The 20,501-nt window shown below is 40.3% G+C and overlaps 1 protein-coding gene across 5 annotated transcripts in view; it reads right to left on the reverse strand.

The window, feature by feature from the left end:
* sema6bb (sema domain, transmembrane domain (TM), and cytoplasmic domain, (semaphorin) 6Bb) overlaps nt 1–20,501 on the reverse strand; it is a 547,826-nt gene that overhangs the window by 137,842 nt on the left and 389,483 nt on the right. For all 5 annotated transcript variants that reach the window (XM_043720976.1, XM_043720975.1, XM_043720977.1 and 2 more), the window contains one exon: nt 19,328–19,429. In XM_043720976.1, coding sequence (XP_043576911.1) covers nt 19,328–19,429 — 102 coding nt within the window. The remainder of the gene's footprint in view (nt 1–19,327; nt 19,430–20,501) is intronic.

The following is a 20,501-nucleotide window of genomic DNA, read 5'->3' on the forward strand; positions in this document are numbered from 1 at the left end:
GGGGCATAAAACAAAGTTTGCGGTAACAAAGCAAAATTTGAGTTCAAGGTATTTTTCTAGATCTGTATTTGAAAGCAACAGCTAGTTTAGATCTAGTATTAGAACCCAGAACAGTACAGCACAGAACAGCTGGAAGATGTGACGCTGGTTAAAGGCTTATGCCCGAAATCTCGACTATCCTGCCTCTCGGATGCTGCCTGACCTGCTGTGCTTTTCAAGCGCCACCCTTTTCGACTCTGATATCCAGCATCTGCAGTCCTCACTTTCTCCACAGCACAGTACAGGCCCTTTGGCCCTCAATGCTACGCTGACCTTTTATCTGACTCTAAGATCAAACTAACCTACATATTCTTCATTGTATTATCATCCATGTACCTATCCAAGAGTTGTTTAAAAGTCCCTAATGTATCTGACTCTACTACCACTGCTGGCAGTGCTTTCCATGCACACACCACTCTCTGTGTAAAGAACCTACCTTTGACATCTCCTCTACCTTCCTCCAATCACCTTAAAATTGTGCCCCCTTTTGATAGCCATTTCTACCCTGCGAAAAAGTCTCTGGCTATTCACTCTATCTGCCTCTCATTATCTTGTACACCTCCATCAAGTCACCTGTCATCCTTCTTTGCTTCAATGAGAAAAGTCCTAACTCCCTCAAAATTCTTCATAAGACATGCTCTCTAGTCCAGGCAGCATCCTGGTAAATCACCTCTGCACTCTCTCTAAAGTTTCCACATCTTTCCTATAATGGGACGACCAGAACTGAACACAATATTCCAAGTGTGGTCTAATCAGGGCTCTGTAGAGCTGCAGCATAACAACGTGGTTCTTAAACTCAATCCCCTGCTAATAAAAGCCAGCATACCATACACCTTCTTAACAACCCTATCAACTTAGGTGGCAAATTTACGGGATCTGTGGATGTGGATCCCAAGATCCCTCTGCTCCTCCACACTGCCAAGAATACTACCTTTAACCCAATAACCTGCATTCAAATTCGGACTTCGAAAATGAATCACTTTACACTTTTCCAGGTTGAGCTCCAACTGCCCCTTCTCAGCCCAGCCCTGCATCCTGTCAATGTCCAACTGCAATTTACAACAGCTCTCCACACTACCCACAACTCCACCAACCTTCATGTCATTGGCAAACTTACTAACCTACCCTTCCACTTCCTCATCCAATTCATTTACAAAAATCACAAAGAGCAGAGGTCTCAGAACATATCTCTGCAGAACACCACCGTCACCAAGCTCCAGGCTGAATACTTTCCACCTATCACTGTCTTCTATGGGTCAGCCAATTCTGTGTCCAGACAGCCAAAGTTCTTTGTATCCCATACCTCCTTACTTTCTGAATGAATCTACCATGGGGAACCTTATCAAACACCTTGCTAAAATCCACATACACCACATCCACTGCTTTGCCTTCGCATCCTTGTTTTGTCACATCCTTAAAGAATTCAATAAGACTTGTGACGCATGACTATCCCTCACAAAGCCAAGCTGACTATCTCCAGTCCAACTACACTTTTTCAAATAATCACAAATCCTGTCTCTCAGCATCCTCTGCAATAGTTTGGCCACCACCGATGTAAGATTGACTGGTCGTAATTTCCAGCGTTATCGTTATTCACTTTCTTGAACAAGGGAATAACATATGTCATCCTCCAATCATCTGGTACTACTCCAGTGAGACAGGATTAATGAATAATCTTATGGTAAAGGAGCCTCTTGGAAGAGATAAAATTTGATAAGAGTTAAGTTCAAAACTAATATTTGAAATTAGAGTCATAAATATGAACAATGCAAACATATTGTCTTATGCAATTTGGGAAACTAGATTAAAAACATGATGGTAAATCAGCAACTGTAGTAATTAAGAATTCACAAATATTGGTTTCCTTAAGGACCATAAAAACATGAGAAAATGGGACAAGCATGGTGAAAGAAAATGACAAATAATGTCAGATTAAAAGAAGAAACTTATTTAGTTGCCCAAAAAGGTCATAAGTCTAACGACTGGGAGGATTGTTAAATTCAGCAAAGGGTGGCAAAGAAAAGGATAGAGAGAAACTAGAATGAAGCGAACTAACCAGAAACATAAAAACTGATTGCAAAATGTTCTCTCAGCATGCAAAAAGGAAGAAATGAGTGAAAGCAAAAGCAGCCCCATTACATTTCAAAGAAAAATATCATGGGAACAAAGTAGTTTACCAGAAACATTGAATTCTTATGTTTTTCCTTGACTATGAGATGTGGACATTACAGATGAGACCATAAATGATCATCAATTTTGAATTACTCTTGAAGTGGTGAGGGTGAACCTTTTTCAGGAACGGTTGTAGTATTTATAGTGTGGGCATACCTAGATACTGTTGAAGAGGGAACTCCAGAACTTTGACCCAGGGACAGTGAAAGAACAGCAATACTGTTCCAAGCCAGTTCAGTACTTGACTTGGAGGGGAACTTGCAGGTTCTGGTGTTCTCATGCACATACTGCCCTTTTTAATCTAGGTGATAGAATCATAGGGTTGGAAGATGCTGCCAAAGGAGGTTTAGCTAGTTTCTGCAGTGCATCTTGTAGATGGAACACATTGCTGCCACTGTATGTTGGTGGTGGAGCGAGTGAATGTTTCAAGTGGTGATTGGAATTACTGAGACAGGTACCTTGTCCTGGATGGTGACAAACTTATTGAGTATTGCATCCATCCAGGTCATAACAGAGTATTCCAGTGCAGTCCTGATTTGTATAGTGCGGATGATAAATAGGCTTTCAGAAGTCAGAAAGAGTGACAATTATCATGGAATTTCCAGTCTCTGATCTGCTGTTGTAGCCATCATATTTGTATGACTTGTTCAATGATAATTTCCAAGACTCATTGTGCAAGAATCAGTGACTTTAAAACAATTGGTTTTTAAAATTCCTTCATAAGGTACGGGAATCACTAGCTATCATGATGATTGCTGCCCATCCTTAATATTCCAGAGGCCAGTTAACAGTCAACCCCCTCTCTGTGTGTCTGAGTCATGTATAGACCAGACCAGTTAAGGACAGCAGATTTCATTCTCTAAAGTGACGACAGTGAATATAATGGGTTTTTATGATAATCTTATGACCATTTGGGGCAATAGCAATCATAATATAGGAAGGTTCAATACTAAGTTGAAAATCAGTAAAGGATTAAGATCTCCGACTGGATAAGTGCAGATTTTAGGAGTCTAAAAGTTGAACTGGAGCAGGTTGATTGGAAATGCAATGTGATGGATAAAACTGTGAATAAAAAAATGGGAGAATTTCAAAAGACAGATGAATAGAGTGCAAGCCACGTATATACCCATGACAAATTAATCTTAGGACATTAAAAAAAATATTTTAAAAGTACAGAGCCAAAGTTAACTTCACAAAGTGAAAGTGCTTCCCGAATTATGGGTTGTGACAAAGATTTGCGGGTGAGAGCTCCAAGGCAAAATTGCTGTGGAGTTCTGACTGAGTGCTTATAGCTTTAAATCTTGCAGCTTTTTGAAAATTGTGATGGTCGACTAACTGTCTTTTCCTCTGGGCCTGACAGCGGAAATACACAATGGAAAGCGAGGTGCTTTCTCTTTAAAACCCTGTGTATTAAATAACTGCATCCTCACTGTTCCTTCAGGCCATTTCCCAATCATTCCCCTTTCACAGTCATAGGATTTGAGAGAAGTAGATTTGGGAAACACTGACTTAGAGGGAATGTGATAGGATTCATTAAACTGTGTCAGAGGAGGAAAGGATTGTTCTATGAGGTCAGACTAAGCAACTGGGTCATTATTCTCTAGGGTTGAAAAACACAAAATGTGACTTCCTTCGGCTTTTGAAGGGAAATGCTGAGAGAGATTCAGGTTGGGGAATCTAGAACATGGGTCACCTTCTCAGAATTTAGTTTCTCAAAATGGTTTCTCAACCATTTAGGACAGAAATAAGGAGATATATATTCATGCAGAGGGCTGTGAATCTTCAGAATTTTCTAATCCAAAGGATTTTGAATTCTCAGTCATTGAATACATTCTTGGAGGAGCAACAGAGTTTTAAAAAAATTAGGGAAAGCAACGTATAAATGAGGAGAACAAGAAAGTCAAGCTGTGGGAGGAAATCAGTCACAAATTATTGAATGATGGTGGAACTCGTATGAAAAATCCAATGGAGAAAGTGAGGACTGCAGATGCTGGAGATCAGAATCAAAAATTGTGGTGCTGGAAAAGCTTATGATTAAAACATCAGATCTCCTCCTTGTCGGATGCTGCCTGACCGGCTGAGCTTTTCCAATGCTACACTTTTTGACTCAGAAAGAACGAATGACCTGTTCTTTATTTCTTCTCTGTTATTCTAGATTCACCAATTCCATCCAAAATAATTTTTCATTTTCAAAAAATGATCCAGTGTGACCCTGCCCGTCAAAATCGCCCAGTGGCTGTATTTAATAATTGAGGTCAGAGATGGTGCTACCTTCGATGAGATGCATGAGAAGATTCCAGCAACAAAGACAGTTTTTTAAGAATCTGGAGAGCAGAAGATTATCTGGTTTTGCCTACTTGAAAGTGTGCAAACATAGATGCCAGGTCCAGGGTTAGTCCAACAACATTCAATGCCAAGGATCATCAATTAATAATAGTCACAGTACCCAGTTTCTTTGGGGTGTCAAATATCTCTCACTTGGGTAGCGTACTTATCTCTGAATCACAAATATTTTACTTCCAATCCAGAGATGAATACAGAAATCAAGGCTGAAAGTACATTGCAGCACTGAGGGAGAACAGCACTGACTGAAGTGCTGTTTTTCAGATGAAATGTTAAACTGAGTCCCCTTCTGCTTGTTTGGTTGTATGTAAAATATCTTACAGCACTATTTCAAAGAAGAGTTAGCCCCGGTATCCTGGTCAATGCATGTTTCTCAATCACCACCACAAGGAGTACATTATCTGGTCCTTATCACAATGTTGTCCCATTCATAAATGCTATGGATGTTACTTTGCGATATTGATGAAATATCTTTCAGAAGCTGTAGCTCAGCAAGTTGTTAAGTACACAAGTGGAGAAAATGAATAGAGTTAACAAATAAACAAGAAATAAACTGGTGAATTCCAATTTAGAATCTAATGGCCTTTGGGTCAAAAATGCTAGTAATTCAGTTTAGATTGACACTTTTACTTATAGAAATAAGAAAATGTTGTAGTTGTGCAGTGGGGAATGGTCCACACTGTATTCTTAGATACATAGTGGGAATAAAGAAAAGCCAGCCTTAATTTTTCCTTAAAGCAAATTACTTAGATGACTTGAAGCACTTAGTGTCGATATTGAGTTCTGAAATCAGGAAATGGTTCAATCCCCTCACGTTATTTCTTTGCCGGTGATTTTCAACTGTCACAACTTTCTCCACCAGCTATTGTAGCACCTCATTATGTATTTCTTTAGAAAACCAGGGGGAAGTCAGCAGTTACTGCAGACCCGTCCACAGCTTTCTGGATAACACTAAAGGTTTGCAGTGTGCTTTCTCAATGAACATTGACGTTAATTATAAAAAGGTACACGATAAAGAACTGCAGGAAATGTGAGAATGCTATGAATCAGTACAATGCCAAACCATTCTGTATGTCCATATAACTCAATGACCTGCACCTTTTTAAAATTTGAGCTCACTCAAATTCTGCTGCCTGTATCTTAAGTTGTGTTCAGTCCCACTGAGCTAACATCCCTGGGCTCAGTGACATATATGGATTCATTGAAAAGGCAACAATACTGGGAAGCCAGTAAATAGCAGAGAGTTGAATAAATATTTTGCAACAGCCTTCATGGTAGAAGACACTAATAGCATTCCAAAAAAAAACTTAATTAACAGGCAAAAGGGGAGAGGACATAAATATAATAACTGTCACTACAGAGAAAGTACTAGGGAAACTAAAAATCAATGTGTTCTTTGAACTGATGTGATACATCTAGGACATTGAAAGTGTCAAGTTGCTGGTTGCCCAGTTATTGGAAGGATACTATTAAGCTGGAGAGGGTTCTGAAGAGATTTACCAGGATGTTGCCAGGTATGCAAGGTTTAAGTTATAAAGAAAGGCTGGATAGGCTGGGACTTTTTCCACTGGAGCACAGGATGTTGAGAGGCAATCTGAAAGAAGTTTATAAAATAATGAGGGGTATAGATAAAGTTAATGGTATTTCTCTTTTCCCTAGGATGGGGGAATTTCAAGACAAGGGGCACATTTTTAAGGTGAGAGGAGAGAGATTTAAAAAAGACATGAGGGGCAAATGTTTTGCGTGGAGGGTGGTTCGCATGTGGAATGAGCTTCCTGAAGAAGTGGTGGATACGGGTACAATTACAACATTTAAAATACATTTGGATATTTACATGAATAGGAAAGGTTTGGCGGGATATGGGCCAGGAGCAGGCGGGTGGGACTAGTTTAGTTTATGATTATATTCGGCATGGACTGGTTGGACCGAAGGGTCTGTTTCTGTGCTGTGTGACTCTATGACTGTGTGTAGCTACAGAGATTGTGGATGCACTGATACATGTTGCACATGTTGCAAGAATCCTTAAATTCTGGAAAAGTCCTAGACGATTGGAAAACTGCCAACGTAAAACCTTTATTCCAAAAGGGAAAGAGACATGTAACTACGGGGCTATTAGAGTCTATAATAAAGGATGTAGTAACATAGCATTTAGAAATGCCCAACATGATCATGGAGGGAAAATCATGCCTGACAAACATATTAGAATTCTTTGAGAAGCTAATAAATAGGATGGATAAAGGGGGATCAGTAGATGTTTTACATTTAGATTTCCGCAAGATGTTTGATAATGTACCACACATTAGGCTACTTACGATAACAATCCACAGGTTTGGAAGTGGCATATTAGCATTGATAGAGTATTGACTAACTAATAGAAGATAAAGGAGGGATTATAGAGGCACTTTCAGGAAGGTAACCTGTAACTATTGAAGTACCACAGAGATCAGCTGGGGCCATAATTATTTACAATTTATATTATTGACTCGGATGTGGAAGGAGAACATACTAGAGTCACATATATGAAGGCACAAAAATAGATGAGAAGGCAAGCGGTGATGATAACACAAAAAAGTCTACAGGGAGGTATAGACAGGTTGTGCAAATGGGCAAAAACTTGAAATATTGTGGGAAAATGTGAAGTAGTGCATTTTAGCAGGAAGAATGCAGGAGCTGAAAATTATTTAAATGGAGAGAAACTACAGAAAGCAACAACACTAAAGAATTTGGGAGCCCTGGTGTATAAATCACCAAAAGCTAGCATAACAGTTCAGCAGCTAATAGGGAAGACAAATGGAATATTAGTCTTTATGTCAAAGGCAATGGAATATAAAAATTGCGAGTCCTTGCTACAACTATACAAAACACTAGTCAAAACACAACTGGAGTCATAGTGAACAGTTTTAATGCCCTTTTCTAAGAAAAGATCAACTGCATTGGAGGGAGTGCACACAATACTCACTGGATTGATCTCTGGGATGGAGAGACTGTTTTATGAAGAGAGGTTGAGTAGATTGGGTCAGCACTCATTGTTGTTTAGAAGAATGAGAGGTGACCTTATTAAAATGTACAATTTGGAGGACTTGACATAGTAGATGCAGAGAGTTTGTTTTCCCTTGTGGGAGAGTCTAGGACCAGAAGGCATAATTTCAGAGTATGGAGTCACCTGTTTAAGATAGAGGTGAGGAGGAATTTCTTTTCTCAAGGGTAGTCAATTTGTGGAATTCTTTACCATACAGGGTGTACAAGCTGCGTCATTAAGTATATTCAAGGCTGAGATTTTTAATCAGTAAGGGAATGAAGAGTTATAAGGAAAATGCAGCAAAGTGGACTTGAGGATTATCAGATCAGTCCTTGAATGTTTAGTGCGTGTGTCCTGGAGATGTTCTCTGAAACGTTCCACCAACTTGCAAGAACATTTTTGCATCAGAGTAAAGACAAAGAGTCAGTTACAATGGCTGCACTTCTTGTTCCCAAACCATTACATCCAGGGTTTCCCAAGGATCTAATGTTGGCTTCCTTGACATGCTACCGAGGTAACATCATCAGAAAGACAAGCATTAGTTTTACATGTACACTGATGTATTCAGATCTATTTCACCCAGAGTTCTCTCTCTCCACTCCTTCACTGTCACTGTATGGTCAGGCTGCCTTCCAAGCATACAACACTGGCAAAGTCAAAGCTATTTTTGACTTTCACTTCAACACCATTCCCTTGCTATCAACTTCAGGCTGTTCCCTGGGAACAGTTTACAATTCACCCAGTCTGTTTTCAACCTCAGTGTAGTTTTGATTTCACGATGAACTTACAACTTCAAGTTGCTGCTGTCACTTTGAATATGTTTCCACCTCTGTAACATGGTCTAACTTCACACCTGTCTCATGCCATCCACTGTTGAAGCTTTCATTCATGCCTTTATTACCTCTAGACTTGATTGTTCCAACACAACTCCACATTCTACCCTCAGTAAATGTCATCCAAAATTCCGCTGACTTACCGAGCAGCAATCCTCCATCACCTATGGTGCCTGTCCTTGCTGATGTAACAAACAGCAACTCGATTTTAAAGTCCTCGTTCTTGTTTTCAAATCTCTCCATTCTTTCAATTCCTATACCTCTGTAAATTCCTCCAGTCCCACAACCATTTACAATATCTGCATTCCTCTAATATTGATCCTTTGTGTATCCTGTAATTTAATGACTGCACTACTGGTGATGAAACTTGGTCCTCTTAGGAATTAGTCTGATCTAATTAGGAAAGATATGGAGGTTTCTATATTTTAAGCAGTAATTATTTTATTACCAACTGTTAACTAATCGCAAGAAAGGTACTTTTTTTGAAATGACTCATGAAATGTGAGCATTGCTGGCTGAATCAGCATTTACTGCCCATCCCTAATTGACCACGAGAAGGTGGTGCTAAATGGAGGTCTAGAGCCACTGCAGTCCATTTGGTGTAAATACTCCCACAATGCAATCAGGGAAGGAATGACCAAACTTTTGGTCATATGATCTAATATTGTCTAGTGTGGCTTGATGTCATACTTTGTTTAATAACGCTCCCATGGAATGCATTGGGATGCTATATTAAAGTAAGGTTACGATAGAAATATGAATTGTTGCTGTAGTGGGAATAGCTAGCAAAATGTCATGTGAAAATGGAGATATAATGACTCTTGGTAAAACAAAGTGCATGTAAAATCTTACCCCAATTGTGAACTGCTCTCATAATCACACTTCTGTTTTGAGTGAGGCAGATTACAGTCGGACAACAGAGAACAGCCCCTTCAGCCCATCAAATCCGAATCACAGGATTGTTACACTGCAAAAGGAGGCCATTTGACTCGCCGTGCTTGTTAAATGAACATCATTGCCTTCTGCCTGCCTTTTCTCTGTACACTTGAATTATATGGAGCACGCTGGCCCAACATGACAAGGATTCAGGTAAACAGACCTCCAATGAATCTCGGTGAGAGAGCAAATGAGGGAAACTGTTTGTTGACAATCATGGCAAAGGAAACTAAACACTTTAAGAATAAGAACCTATCCCTGGAGAGTAGATTTCAATTGTCTGACAAATTGTTTGTGAAGGGAAAAGGACTCATCAGCCATAGGCTACAGAATTGCTCACAATTGTGCACAAATTCAGAAATTTAGAACTGTAGAAAGTTACTGCAGAGAAACAGGGCTTTCGGCCCTTCAAATCATCACTGGTCATTTTTTCCATGTGACTAGTCTAGTCTAACTTTGCCTTTCACTCCCTTTAAGAATGCTTTTTCACCAACAACTACTGAATTCATTTTTAATAGATTCACCGACAGCTTCAAGACCAGAAGAGAGAGGAACTGTCTTGCACAAATGAAGTAAACAAGCTTGAGGGCAAAGATGCAGAAAAGAACAGAACTGGACAAAATTGGTATGGTTTGTATGCAATTTCTACACATAAACCACAATCTATCAATTCAGCTGAGTTATTGGATAATTCAAACGCAAGTGGGAAAGTGCCCAACAGCAGTTAATAAGTATCTAGCTCCACTCAGATGTACACACAAAATGAATGGTGTACGATACTGTGATTACAAAACTGTAATATAAATTAGGCATTGCCTGGAAGGCAAGAGTGTAATTCAACTGGTCATAGAGCGATAGTGACTGCAATGCAACCAAGCTTTGGATCCCCCACCATTCCTTCAGCATGAAGTCCCATAATAAAATTTCTCATTTCCTTTTATATGTCAGGCTCACCATCTGTTGTTGGAAATAATAACTGCAACTTGTATTTATAGAGTGCCTTCAACACAATGAAACATCTTCTGAGGATGTTACAGTGAACCCTGTAAGAAGCATCTTTTAATTTTAATGAATGCCTGCAGAGTATCAGCCCTTTCCTGGCATCCCTTTCCTTGGGATGGAGTCAGTACCTGGGCATTGAGGTTTGTAGTGTGGCCCAAAGACAATCGCTTCTCAATAGTTAATTAGAAGAGCTTTTTGCACATTGTTATGGAACATTGAAGAAGTAGTCTAACAATTTGGAGACAGTAGAGGGTTTAAAGGATTGCAGTGGGTGAGGTATAGCCAGGTGCTGTCAGTGTACATGTGGAAACCAATGCTGTGTTTTTGGATGATATCTTTGAAGAGAGAAACCAGACGAGTTAAAGACTGTTCTTGGGAGTCACTAGGGATAACAGCGCAAAAGTGAGAAGTGATTACGGATGATTTTCCCACAATGTTTACACGGTTAAGAATGGATTCAGGAGAGAGCTATCTAGGTATTCCTATCGAGCAGGGTGACAGTAGAAAGGTACAGGAGGAGGATCTTGTGGTCAACTGTGTCAAATGCTGCAAAGCTGTCACAAAATGACAAGGAGGGGTAGTTTACGTTTGGAAAAGTCACATAGAATACCTTTTGTAACTTTGTTAAGAACTGTTTTGGTCATGTGATGGGGTGGAAAGCTGATTGGAGGCATCCAACATGGAGTTTAGAGAATAATCGGCATGGAAACCAATGTGATGGCCATTTCCTTTGTATAGCCAATATCTCTGCTCCTTTCTTCTCTGTTACCTGGTACTTTGATAATTCATAAAAACCTAGCTTCAGTGTTATAACCTGTTGGCCTTATCCCTACAACATTCTGATTGTAATCTAACATTAATTTCCTGAAGTATAAAGTCGTTATTTAATTTTGCTATAAAAAGACCCAAACAGACCTGCACAATTTTCCCCACTTTGCTTTCTGAACTACAGCTTTTAATTCCAGAATTAAGTTTAGTGACAGCCGAGGGGTTGAAATAAATGCTGTTGTATTGTTTCTCTCACATTTTGAAGGAGGAATTAAACACTCTCCAAAACCATAATTGTTATTTTCCCCAAAAGCATCTTCTAATGCAGATGAAAATTACATCTTTGGATTGAGCCACTTCAAAGGAGATGTCATTACTTAAAGGGAAATTTAAAGTCGGGTGGGAACAGGGAGACAGACTGTGGGTTGGTTATTAATTTGGTTTGTAGGAACAAAACAATACATATGCACATGCATAGTATGAATCCATATGTCATGGTCCTGGACTGGAACTGGCCCCAAATCATTCCCATTCATTGCTTCTGTAGTGGGATTGACTATCAGTTTAACTGTGTCACTGAATAACTGAAAGAGAATGAGCAAAGATTCCAGTATTTTACAAATATAATTGTGGAGCTAGTTGCTAATATGTCACCTTGTTCAATGACAGTACGTTGGAAGGAATAGGAAATTATTTATCATTATGCATTTCTACAGATCATTTGGTATTTGATTTCAGCCTTGACTAATGTTTTGAACCATGAAATAAGGTTTACATCATGCAAATGTCTCAATGTTATCTTGAAGGCATACTTTCCAATTCCATTCATAATGTGAGAGAGTTAAAACAAATACTCATTTACTTTATGAACTACTCTTTCTTCATTCATTTTTCAATTATCCAATGACTCAATTCAGTTGATAATTTGGATATGGAACTGGAGGACTTTTCATTTCTGGGAAACTTCTGAGAACTGAATTCACAGCTCAGGTTCAATTCTTCTATCTACCCAAGAAAAGTCCTGCAATTTGCAACTATCTGATGCTAGGGAGACCAAAACACAAAGGAAGTTTTGAACAGTAATACAATTACATAGAACATAGAACATAGAAAACTACAGCGCAGTACAGGCCCTTTGGCCCTCGATGTTGCGCCGATCCAAGCCCACCTAACCTACACGAGCCCACTATCCTCCATATGCCTATCCAATGCCCGTTTAAATGCCCATAAAGAGGGAGAGTCCACCACTGCAACTGGCAGGGCATTCCATGAACTCATGATTCGCTGAGTAAAAAATCTACCCCTAACATCTATCCTATACCTACCACTCCTTAATTTAAAGCTATGCCCCCTCGTAATAGCTGACTCCATACGTGGAAAAAGGTTCTCATGGTCAACCCTATCTAAACCCCTAATCATCTTGTACACCTCTATCAAGTCACCCCAAACCTTCTTTTCTCCAATGAAAACAGCCCCAAGTGCCTCAGCCTTTCCTCATACGATCTTCCTACCATCCAGGCAACATCCTGGTAAACCTCCTCTGCACCCGTTCCAGTGCCTCCACATCCTTCCTATAGTATGGCGACCAAAACTGCACACAATACTCCAGATGCGGCCGCAACAGAGTCTTATACAACTGCAACATGAGAATTATGAGATGACTAATCTAGAGATCAAGACAAATTATTCAGGGGCAAGAGTTCAAATCTGGACTTTTCAGCAAGGAAACATAAATTTAATTCATTAAATTAAGCTGAAAAATTCAGCTTTCGCAACCAATATCAATAATGGTGACGTTGAATTGTTGGAAAAAAAAACATATTGGTCACTAATAATCTTCTCAGAAGGAAATCTGACTTTCCTATCTGGTCTAGGCTAGTTTTGACTTCAAGGAGAAAGTGAGGACTGCAGATGAAGGGCTCATGCCCAAAATATCGATTCTCCTACTCCTTGGATGCTACCTGACCTGCTGCGCTTTTCCAGCAACACATTTTCAGCTTAGTTTTGACTTCAATCAATGTAGTTGGCTCTTAAGTGCCTTCTTATGTGGCACAGCTAGCCACCAAGTTGACAATAAGAAGGTTCACCCCCATTTAGGGCAGCATGGTGGCTCAATGGTAAGCGCTGATGCCTCACAGCACCAGGGTCCCAGGTTCGATTCCAGCCTCGGGCGATTGTCTGTTTGGAGTTTGCACATTCTCCCCGGGTCTGCGTGGGTTTCCTCCGGGTGCTCCTGTTTCCTCCCGCAGTCCAAAGATGTGCAGTTCAGGTGAATTGGCCATGTTAAACTGCCCATAGGTTAGGTATGTTAGTCAGAGGGAAATGGGTCTGGGTGGGTTACTCTTCGGAGGGTTGGTGTGGACTTGCTGGGCCGAGGGGCCTGTTTCCACACTGTAGGGAATCTAATCTAACCTCCTTAATAGCAATTAGGGATCAGCAATAAATGCTGGCTTTGCTCCTGACACCCACATCCTATGAATTAATATAACAAAGTCATGGGCCTATACAGAGGTTGAATGCCAATTAAAACAATCCACTGTGTAGATTGTGAAGGGACAATCTTAGTCATTCTTATGACCATATGATTCTAAGGCTGCATACAGTCTGTTTTGAAATGAACTACACAGGAGTATGCTGTGTATCATCAGGAAGAACAGAGAGGCAGGCTCGCAGTAATTAGTTTATGTGCACATTATGATGAGACTTTTTGCTGAAGCACTGGGGCCAAAACAGCAGAATACCATCAAGATTGAAAAGAGAAAGAGAGCGAGCAAATGTTGCTGACATCAAGTTTTGACCTTAAAAGCTTGCAAACTGTTTCTTGTGTTGGGAGGGATGAACATTTAACTGCAAATCAATACCCTCTGAAGGAAGATATAACAGCAAAAGATAATCTGAAGGCCAGGTTTGTGACGGTCAGTCTTACAATAAGAAAATCTCCATAGAAGGATGATAAGGGGGAAACAGCTCTAAGAGTGACAGTGATGTTGAGGTGGCTGGGGGAGTGACATGATGGGTGACTGTTAACAGAATTGTGGTATCAATTGTCTTGGTATGCTGACTATAATTTTCTGTCTCCTCCATTTTTTATGCACAGACAGTAACTACCAATACTCCTCCTTACGTCACTCCCTTTTCAGTTTCTTGCAAAACTGAATGATAGACAATGCCTTTGTGTTTTCTGAAAGTCTACAGGAAATGTAATCCTCAGGCCTGCCAGCACCCGTTACCTGATTAGGCAAATACTTGTCACATTCTAGTATAAACACAACTGGTGAATCCAGTCCTAATCAGCCGTTCTTTAGGGTGGGAACAAGGGTTTCTTTATTCGTGCATTTTTTTCTTCATGAAATCTAGATTCAGTTCAAAAGAAGTGGAAGGAATCCTAAATTATAATTAACTGTGTTTATAAAATTTTAACTCCCAGAATTTTTCACACTATGGAATTTGCTCAGGTTATGGTCAATTAAACAAATTAAAGCAACAGAATCCCTTTCTTTAGGAGCGTAGAAGCTGCATTTAATCATTGCCATGACTTGGGTAATTTATTTTTCTGACTTGAGTTTTCACTCTCTCTCTCTCTGTCTCATAAACACACACACATCCAGACACACAGACACACACACTACCAACTTTTCTTTATTCACCTGTGGAACGAGGGTCTCATTGGCTAACCCAGCATTTATTGCCCAGTTCTAATTGCCCTTGAGAAGGTGGAGGTGTCCACATGTGTCTGCTACCCTTGTCCTTCTAGATGGAAGTGGACTTCTGGGTTAAGAAGGTGCTTTCTAAGGATCTTTGGTAAATTTCCATTTCAGAGATGCGATGCACTGCTGCTACTGAATGTTAGCACTGGACAGAGTGGATTTTTGAGGATGTGGCGCCAATTAAGTCGGCTGCTTTGTCCTGGATGGTGTCAAGCTTCTTGAGTATTGTTGGAGCTGCACTCATTCAGACCAGTTGGGAGTACTCCATCACAGCCAAAAAAAAATTGCTAGCAAAACTCAGCAAGTCTGGCAGCATCTATGGAGAGAAAGCAGAGTTACCATTTCAAGTCCAGTGACAGGTCACCAGACTGGAAATGGCTGACTGTGCTTTCTCCCCACAAATGCGACTGGACCTGCTGAGTTTCACCTGCAATTCTGTTTCAGATCTCCAGCGTCTGTAGTTTTTTGTTTTATTTTAGTTCCTTGTAGATGGTGGACATGCTTTGGGAGTCAGGAGGTAAATTACATACTGTGGGATTCCTAGTCTCTGACTTGCTCTGGTAACTATTGTATTTATATGGCTAGTCCAGTTCAGTTTCTGGTCAATGTTAAGCCCCGGGATGTTGATAATGATGGTAATGCCACTGAATGCCAAGCTTCAATAATCTGTTACTCCAAAGACCACTACCTGGACTTTTTTAATTGGCATATATTGGAATAACTTTGGCATTAACATGCTTTTACTATGATGCACTTTGCCCAATCTACACTGATAGCCTGAATGATGACCAGGCAACCTGAGCCCACTCCCTAATGGTCTGCCTCTCAAAGAACTGTAGTAATATATCAATGCTCATTTTAAGCAAGGTGTCAACTGGTGAAACCTGAGAGGGTTTCATTATCATATTTTATCATTCCAACACTGCATCCAAATCAGATACATTAATCTCAATAAATCCAAAAAGTATAGATTTGGCAATGGAGCACTCCAAAAGGCAGTGTTCAAACATTTTTCTAAAAATCTCCAGGCATTTGGGATGGATTTTCAGCTACCACTTGATCACACTGCTATCAGTCTTCGCCTCCTCAGCTCTGTACAATTTGTGGATTAATGTTTGCATGTAGAGAGGTACAGGGAGGAATTATAATTGGAATGTGTAAGATGCCGCAATTAAACATGTGCAAATGTCTTGTTGGGTTGTGGGATTAGAGGAGATCGTAGGCATAGAGAGTGGAGAGACCATGGAGAGATTTGAAAACAGGAAGGACATTGCTTGAACAGGAGCCACTGTAGGTCCCTGAGCAGTAGAGACTTGGTGGAAACACAGACAGCTGTGTTTAGGATGTTTATAGAGGGTGGAATGGGGGACACCAGTCAGGAGTGCACTGAATTGCTCAGTTTACTCGTTACTACTATCCTCGAAGATGAGGGTGAAAAATAGAACACATGAGGAATATGTGCAAGGTTTTAAGTCCTAGTGTCTGACATAGAGCCTCAACCACTTCAGGTCTAAGTGACTCATGGTTACACGACTACAGTAATGGTTGTAAATTAATATTTGCCCGCATTTCTGTATTGCTGTATCAGCAGATGAAGCATTTACATGGATGGTTCATTAAGTTACTTCACAATCTCTTTAAATTCCTTCCTCATTTATAAAAAATACAACCCCATCGACAATCATTCTGAGCTATTTTTAGAAGCTTGTAAGGGATGGGAGGTATCAAAGAAAATGCAGAATTGAGCAGTAATCAGAATTTGATACCCACGTATCAAATACAGTCTCACCAAGTAATATAAACACCTACTTAATTGTATCTGAGGGCACACAAATGTACAATAACAAAGTCAAGTTTCAGTGAAACTCAAACCAGGTAAAATTGTGTCAAAAGCCCTTGTGCTTTCCAAAATTCTTCCAGTGAGTTGAAGTTTGAATAAACTGGTGTGTTGCATGGATTATAGGTTTTATTTTTGCCGAGTGCAAAAAGAAAAGCATGTGCTGGAAAGGTTACAGGGGACAGATCAATTCCATTCTTGTCATGTGGAAAGGTCTGCTCATCACAAAGTAGAAATGTCAGACCCTTTCACATAAAGGAATATAGAACTAAAATGGAAGGAGACAGGCCACACGAAATAAGTCAGGAGACATAAAATCTGGAAAAAATTAAGAATTCTCAACAGCAAATATTTTTGTAATCAATAATTCATTTTCTTTTTGCAGAGTAAAATATCAAAGTGAAGAATGGAATTATCATTAAGCTGACCCTAGCATATGAAGTCCTCACATTCTTACTGGTTTAGTCTCCTTGTGGTTAACATCTTGAAAATGTCGACTCACAAAATGGTCGATCCAGTAAATATAGGACAACTAGGAATGTCTTATATATAATTCTGTCAGTTCCATAATTTTAATAGGGGTTGCAGGAATAGGAAGATAACTCAGCTCCTAATTGGCTTGCTTTCGCTCTGCTGGTAAGCATGAAAACCAGGGAAAGCAGCAGTAAATTTGAACTGGGTCAATGTTTTAAAGCTAGCTTGCCTGTTAGTGGAGGTTACTCTTCACTGCTGTAGGAAAACATATGACACTGTCAGATGCACAGATTTTCTTTTGTGCTTGAGACTGAAGCACATTATTGATCAATGCGGGACTGCTCAAAATCCTTGAAAGAGTTTGAAAGGGTAAACAATGAACAATTACTTTCTCTGGTCAGTGAATCGGTAACAGGTTTTGACAAGTAACAAAGATTTGAAGTCCACGGTCGGAACAACTTGACAGATTTCATTAAGTGCTACACAAGTGTGAGAAACAAGCTCCACAATTAAACGTCCACCCTTGTGAAACTAAATAGAAACAAAGACCATCTCCAGTCCAGGCTTTCCCTAACACTAGCTTAACCAAAGGCTTTATTACACACTTTTCCTCGACTTGAAATCATTTCTACTTTGTGTTGTTCCTTTACCTACAACATATAACTGTTCATAGATGTTTATAGCACAGAAGGAGGCCATTTGGCCCATCATTTCTGTGCCAGTCACAAAACTTTGACTTACAAAAATCACATTTGCAGCTTTTGGCCCAAACCTCTGGAGGCTATGGCAATGCAATAACTGTTGGCAGCACGTTTTCAGGGAAATGAATAGTCCCCACTATCAGCACTAAAAGCTGAGGAGTCAGCCCCAGCTACAGGCAGTATCCCGGGGCAACAATTGGAGGCAGTCAATTAACAGGCTGGTTCCCCACTGCCATCTAACTGGGGACAGCAGCCTACCTCCCAAATCTGCTGGCCATCAACTCGACAGAATCATAGAACCCTACAGTGTGGAAGCAGGCCATTTGACCCATCGAGCCTGCACTGACCCTCCAAAGAACATTCCACCCAAAACCACTGCCCTCTACTCTATCCTCATACCGCATTTCCCATGGTTAACCCACCTAGTCCCCAACATCCCTGGACACTATGGGCCAATTTAGCATGGTCAATTCACCTAATCTGCACACCTTTGGACCTGGAGGAAACCTGAGAACATGCAAACACCACACAGACAATTGCCCGAGTTTGGAATCGAACCCAGGTCCCTGGTGCTAACCACTGAGCCACCATGCTGACAGAATCCTTAGCACCGTCGTTGAAAGTGGCCAGTCCTTCAGCTGAAAGGTGGAAAGCCTCCAGGGTACACTGCCCTTGATAACAAGGTAGGCTGCTTTTAATGAGTTGGCTCTGGCAGGTAGGCCCAGGCGGCTGGCAATGGTGAACCTTCAAGCAGTGTCTCTGGTGGCTACAAATGTGGCCAGTATGTGTTGTGGGCCACTCTGTACAACATGTAGCAGCCATAATGAAAGGGCCTATGTAGCAGTCTGTTGGGATGCCACCAAGCTTTGTGGTAAAATGCCAGGGGCAGCAAGTGGCTTTTCTTGAGTACCTAATGGCACAATTGGTAGGTGGCCAAACTGTTTTCTCACCACTGATGATACACTGCAGCCTTTGGAAGAAACATCAGGGTCCACCCACAATGCTTTCTGCCACCATCTTGCCAAACTACACAAGTCTCAACTCATCTCAATAGATCTGGTAAAATCCAGTCTGGTACTCAAGTGACTGGTTTTCCTGCAAACCTGTGTGGAGTAAAGATTTAGATTTATGATCAGTCCTGCTAAATTCTGTCCTATTCAACTTATTTCACAGGTATTAGTGCAGGTACAATGAGCAAAATGGCCTCCTTCTGTCCTGAAATGTTTGTGATTCCTTTTGGTCTAAATATACATCTAGAGATAAAGCACTACAACAGGATTATTTCCGCTCCGTCCCCTGAGTTAATTTGCCAAAATGTTACAAGTCCTGCAGAGCTGCCAAGCCTTGTATAGGCTGCCAGGGTCAATATCCCTCAGTTGACAACCCTGGCTCATTAGGTAGCTGGCGTCTTGTGTTGTGTAGGCTGTAAAGGAGGCGAGGACTAATGAGTATAGCAAGCATATACAGGAGAGTTACAGGAGGCAACAGTCACTCACTGTGTAATTTGCACACACTGGATTATAAGCATTGGTTCCGCATATGAAGAGCGTGCTGCTATTCCTCTTCAGAAGTACTTTGATAAAGTTCCGACATTCTGCCTGAAAACAGAACAAAATGACCAATTACAACTCCTTCTAAACAATCCACATTTATGATTTTTTTTGTTCCGTAATTTTCGTTAATGAAAGAGAATATAAAATATACTTTCATGATGCTAGTTGCTTCATGAAAACTGTTTCTGTTATTTGTTTTGGGTTCATGGCTTAAAACTGAAACAAGCACAAATCTTATAGTAACAAATCTACGCAAACATTAGCAGTTGGCTCACCTAGAGGTAGAACAGAAGATTGTCTGCGAAAATTGTTTGTCTAATCCACTAAAAACTCTAGAATAAGATGATTAATGGTGCTGGGTACAAACTGTCCACATTTGGTTTTGATTTTATACATCCAGGCATTAAACAGCTCTGTATAGTATATAAAATACAATGACAAGGTGTGAAAATTGGACTTATAGAACACCTTTAACATATTTTTAAAAAGTCCCAGTATTTCACAGAGTGAAGATGACAAACTGATATTGAACCAAAGATGCCCAAAGGCTTGGCTTAAGAGTTCAGAATTAAGGAGTGACTTAAATGTGGGGAGAGAGATATAGCACTTGCACAAAAAATATAGCAAGTTAATATTGTTTAAACACAATTTTATTTCCATTGAAATCAACTAGAAAAACCATTGGGAACAGTACAAAATATGGCACTTATTTACCATCATGCATTTGACAATACGACACAAAAAATAAAAAGTCCTGTGTGTTAAATTATATACAGCTGTTATCACTGTCAAGCACATAACCAGGAGAAAGTGAGGACTGTAGATGCTGGAGATCAGAGTCGAGAGTGTGTTGCTGGAAAAGCACAGCAGGTCAGGCAGCATCCGAGGAGCAGCAGAATCGATGTTTTGGGCATAAGCCCTGATGAAAGGCTTATACCCGAAACGTCGATTCTCCTGCTCCTTGGATGCTGTCTGACCTGATGTGCTTTTCCAGCAACACACTCTTGACTCAAGCACATAAGCAACAACTGGTATTTATGTGGCACCTTTCATTTTGTAAAACATTCCAAGGCAATTTAGAGGGGCATTACCGAACATAGTTTTAACAATGATCCAG

The sequence above is a fragment of the Chiloscyllium plagiosum genome, chromosome 31 (genome assembly GCF_004010195.1).
Source record: "Chiloscyllium plagiosum isolate BGI_BamShark_2017 chromosome 31, ASM401019v2, whole genome shotgun sequence".
Lineage (NCBI taxonomy): Eukaryota > Metazoa > Chordata > Chondrichthyes > Orectolobiformes > Hemiscylliidae > Chiloscyllium > Chiloscyllium plagiosum.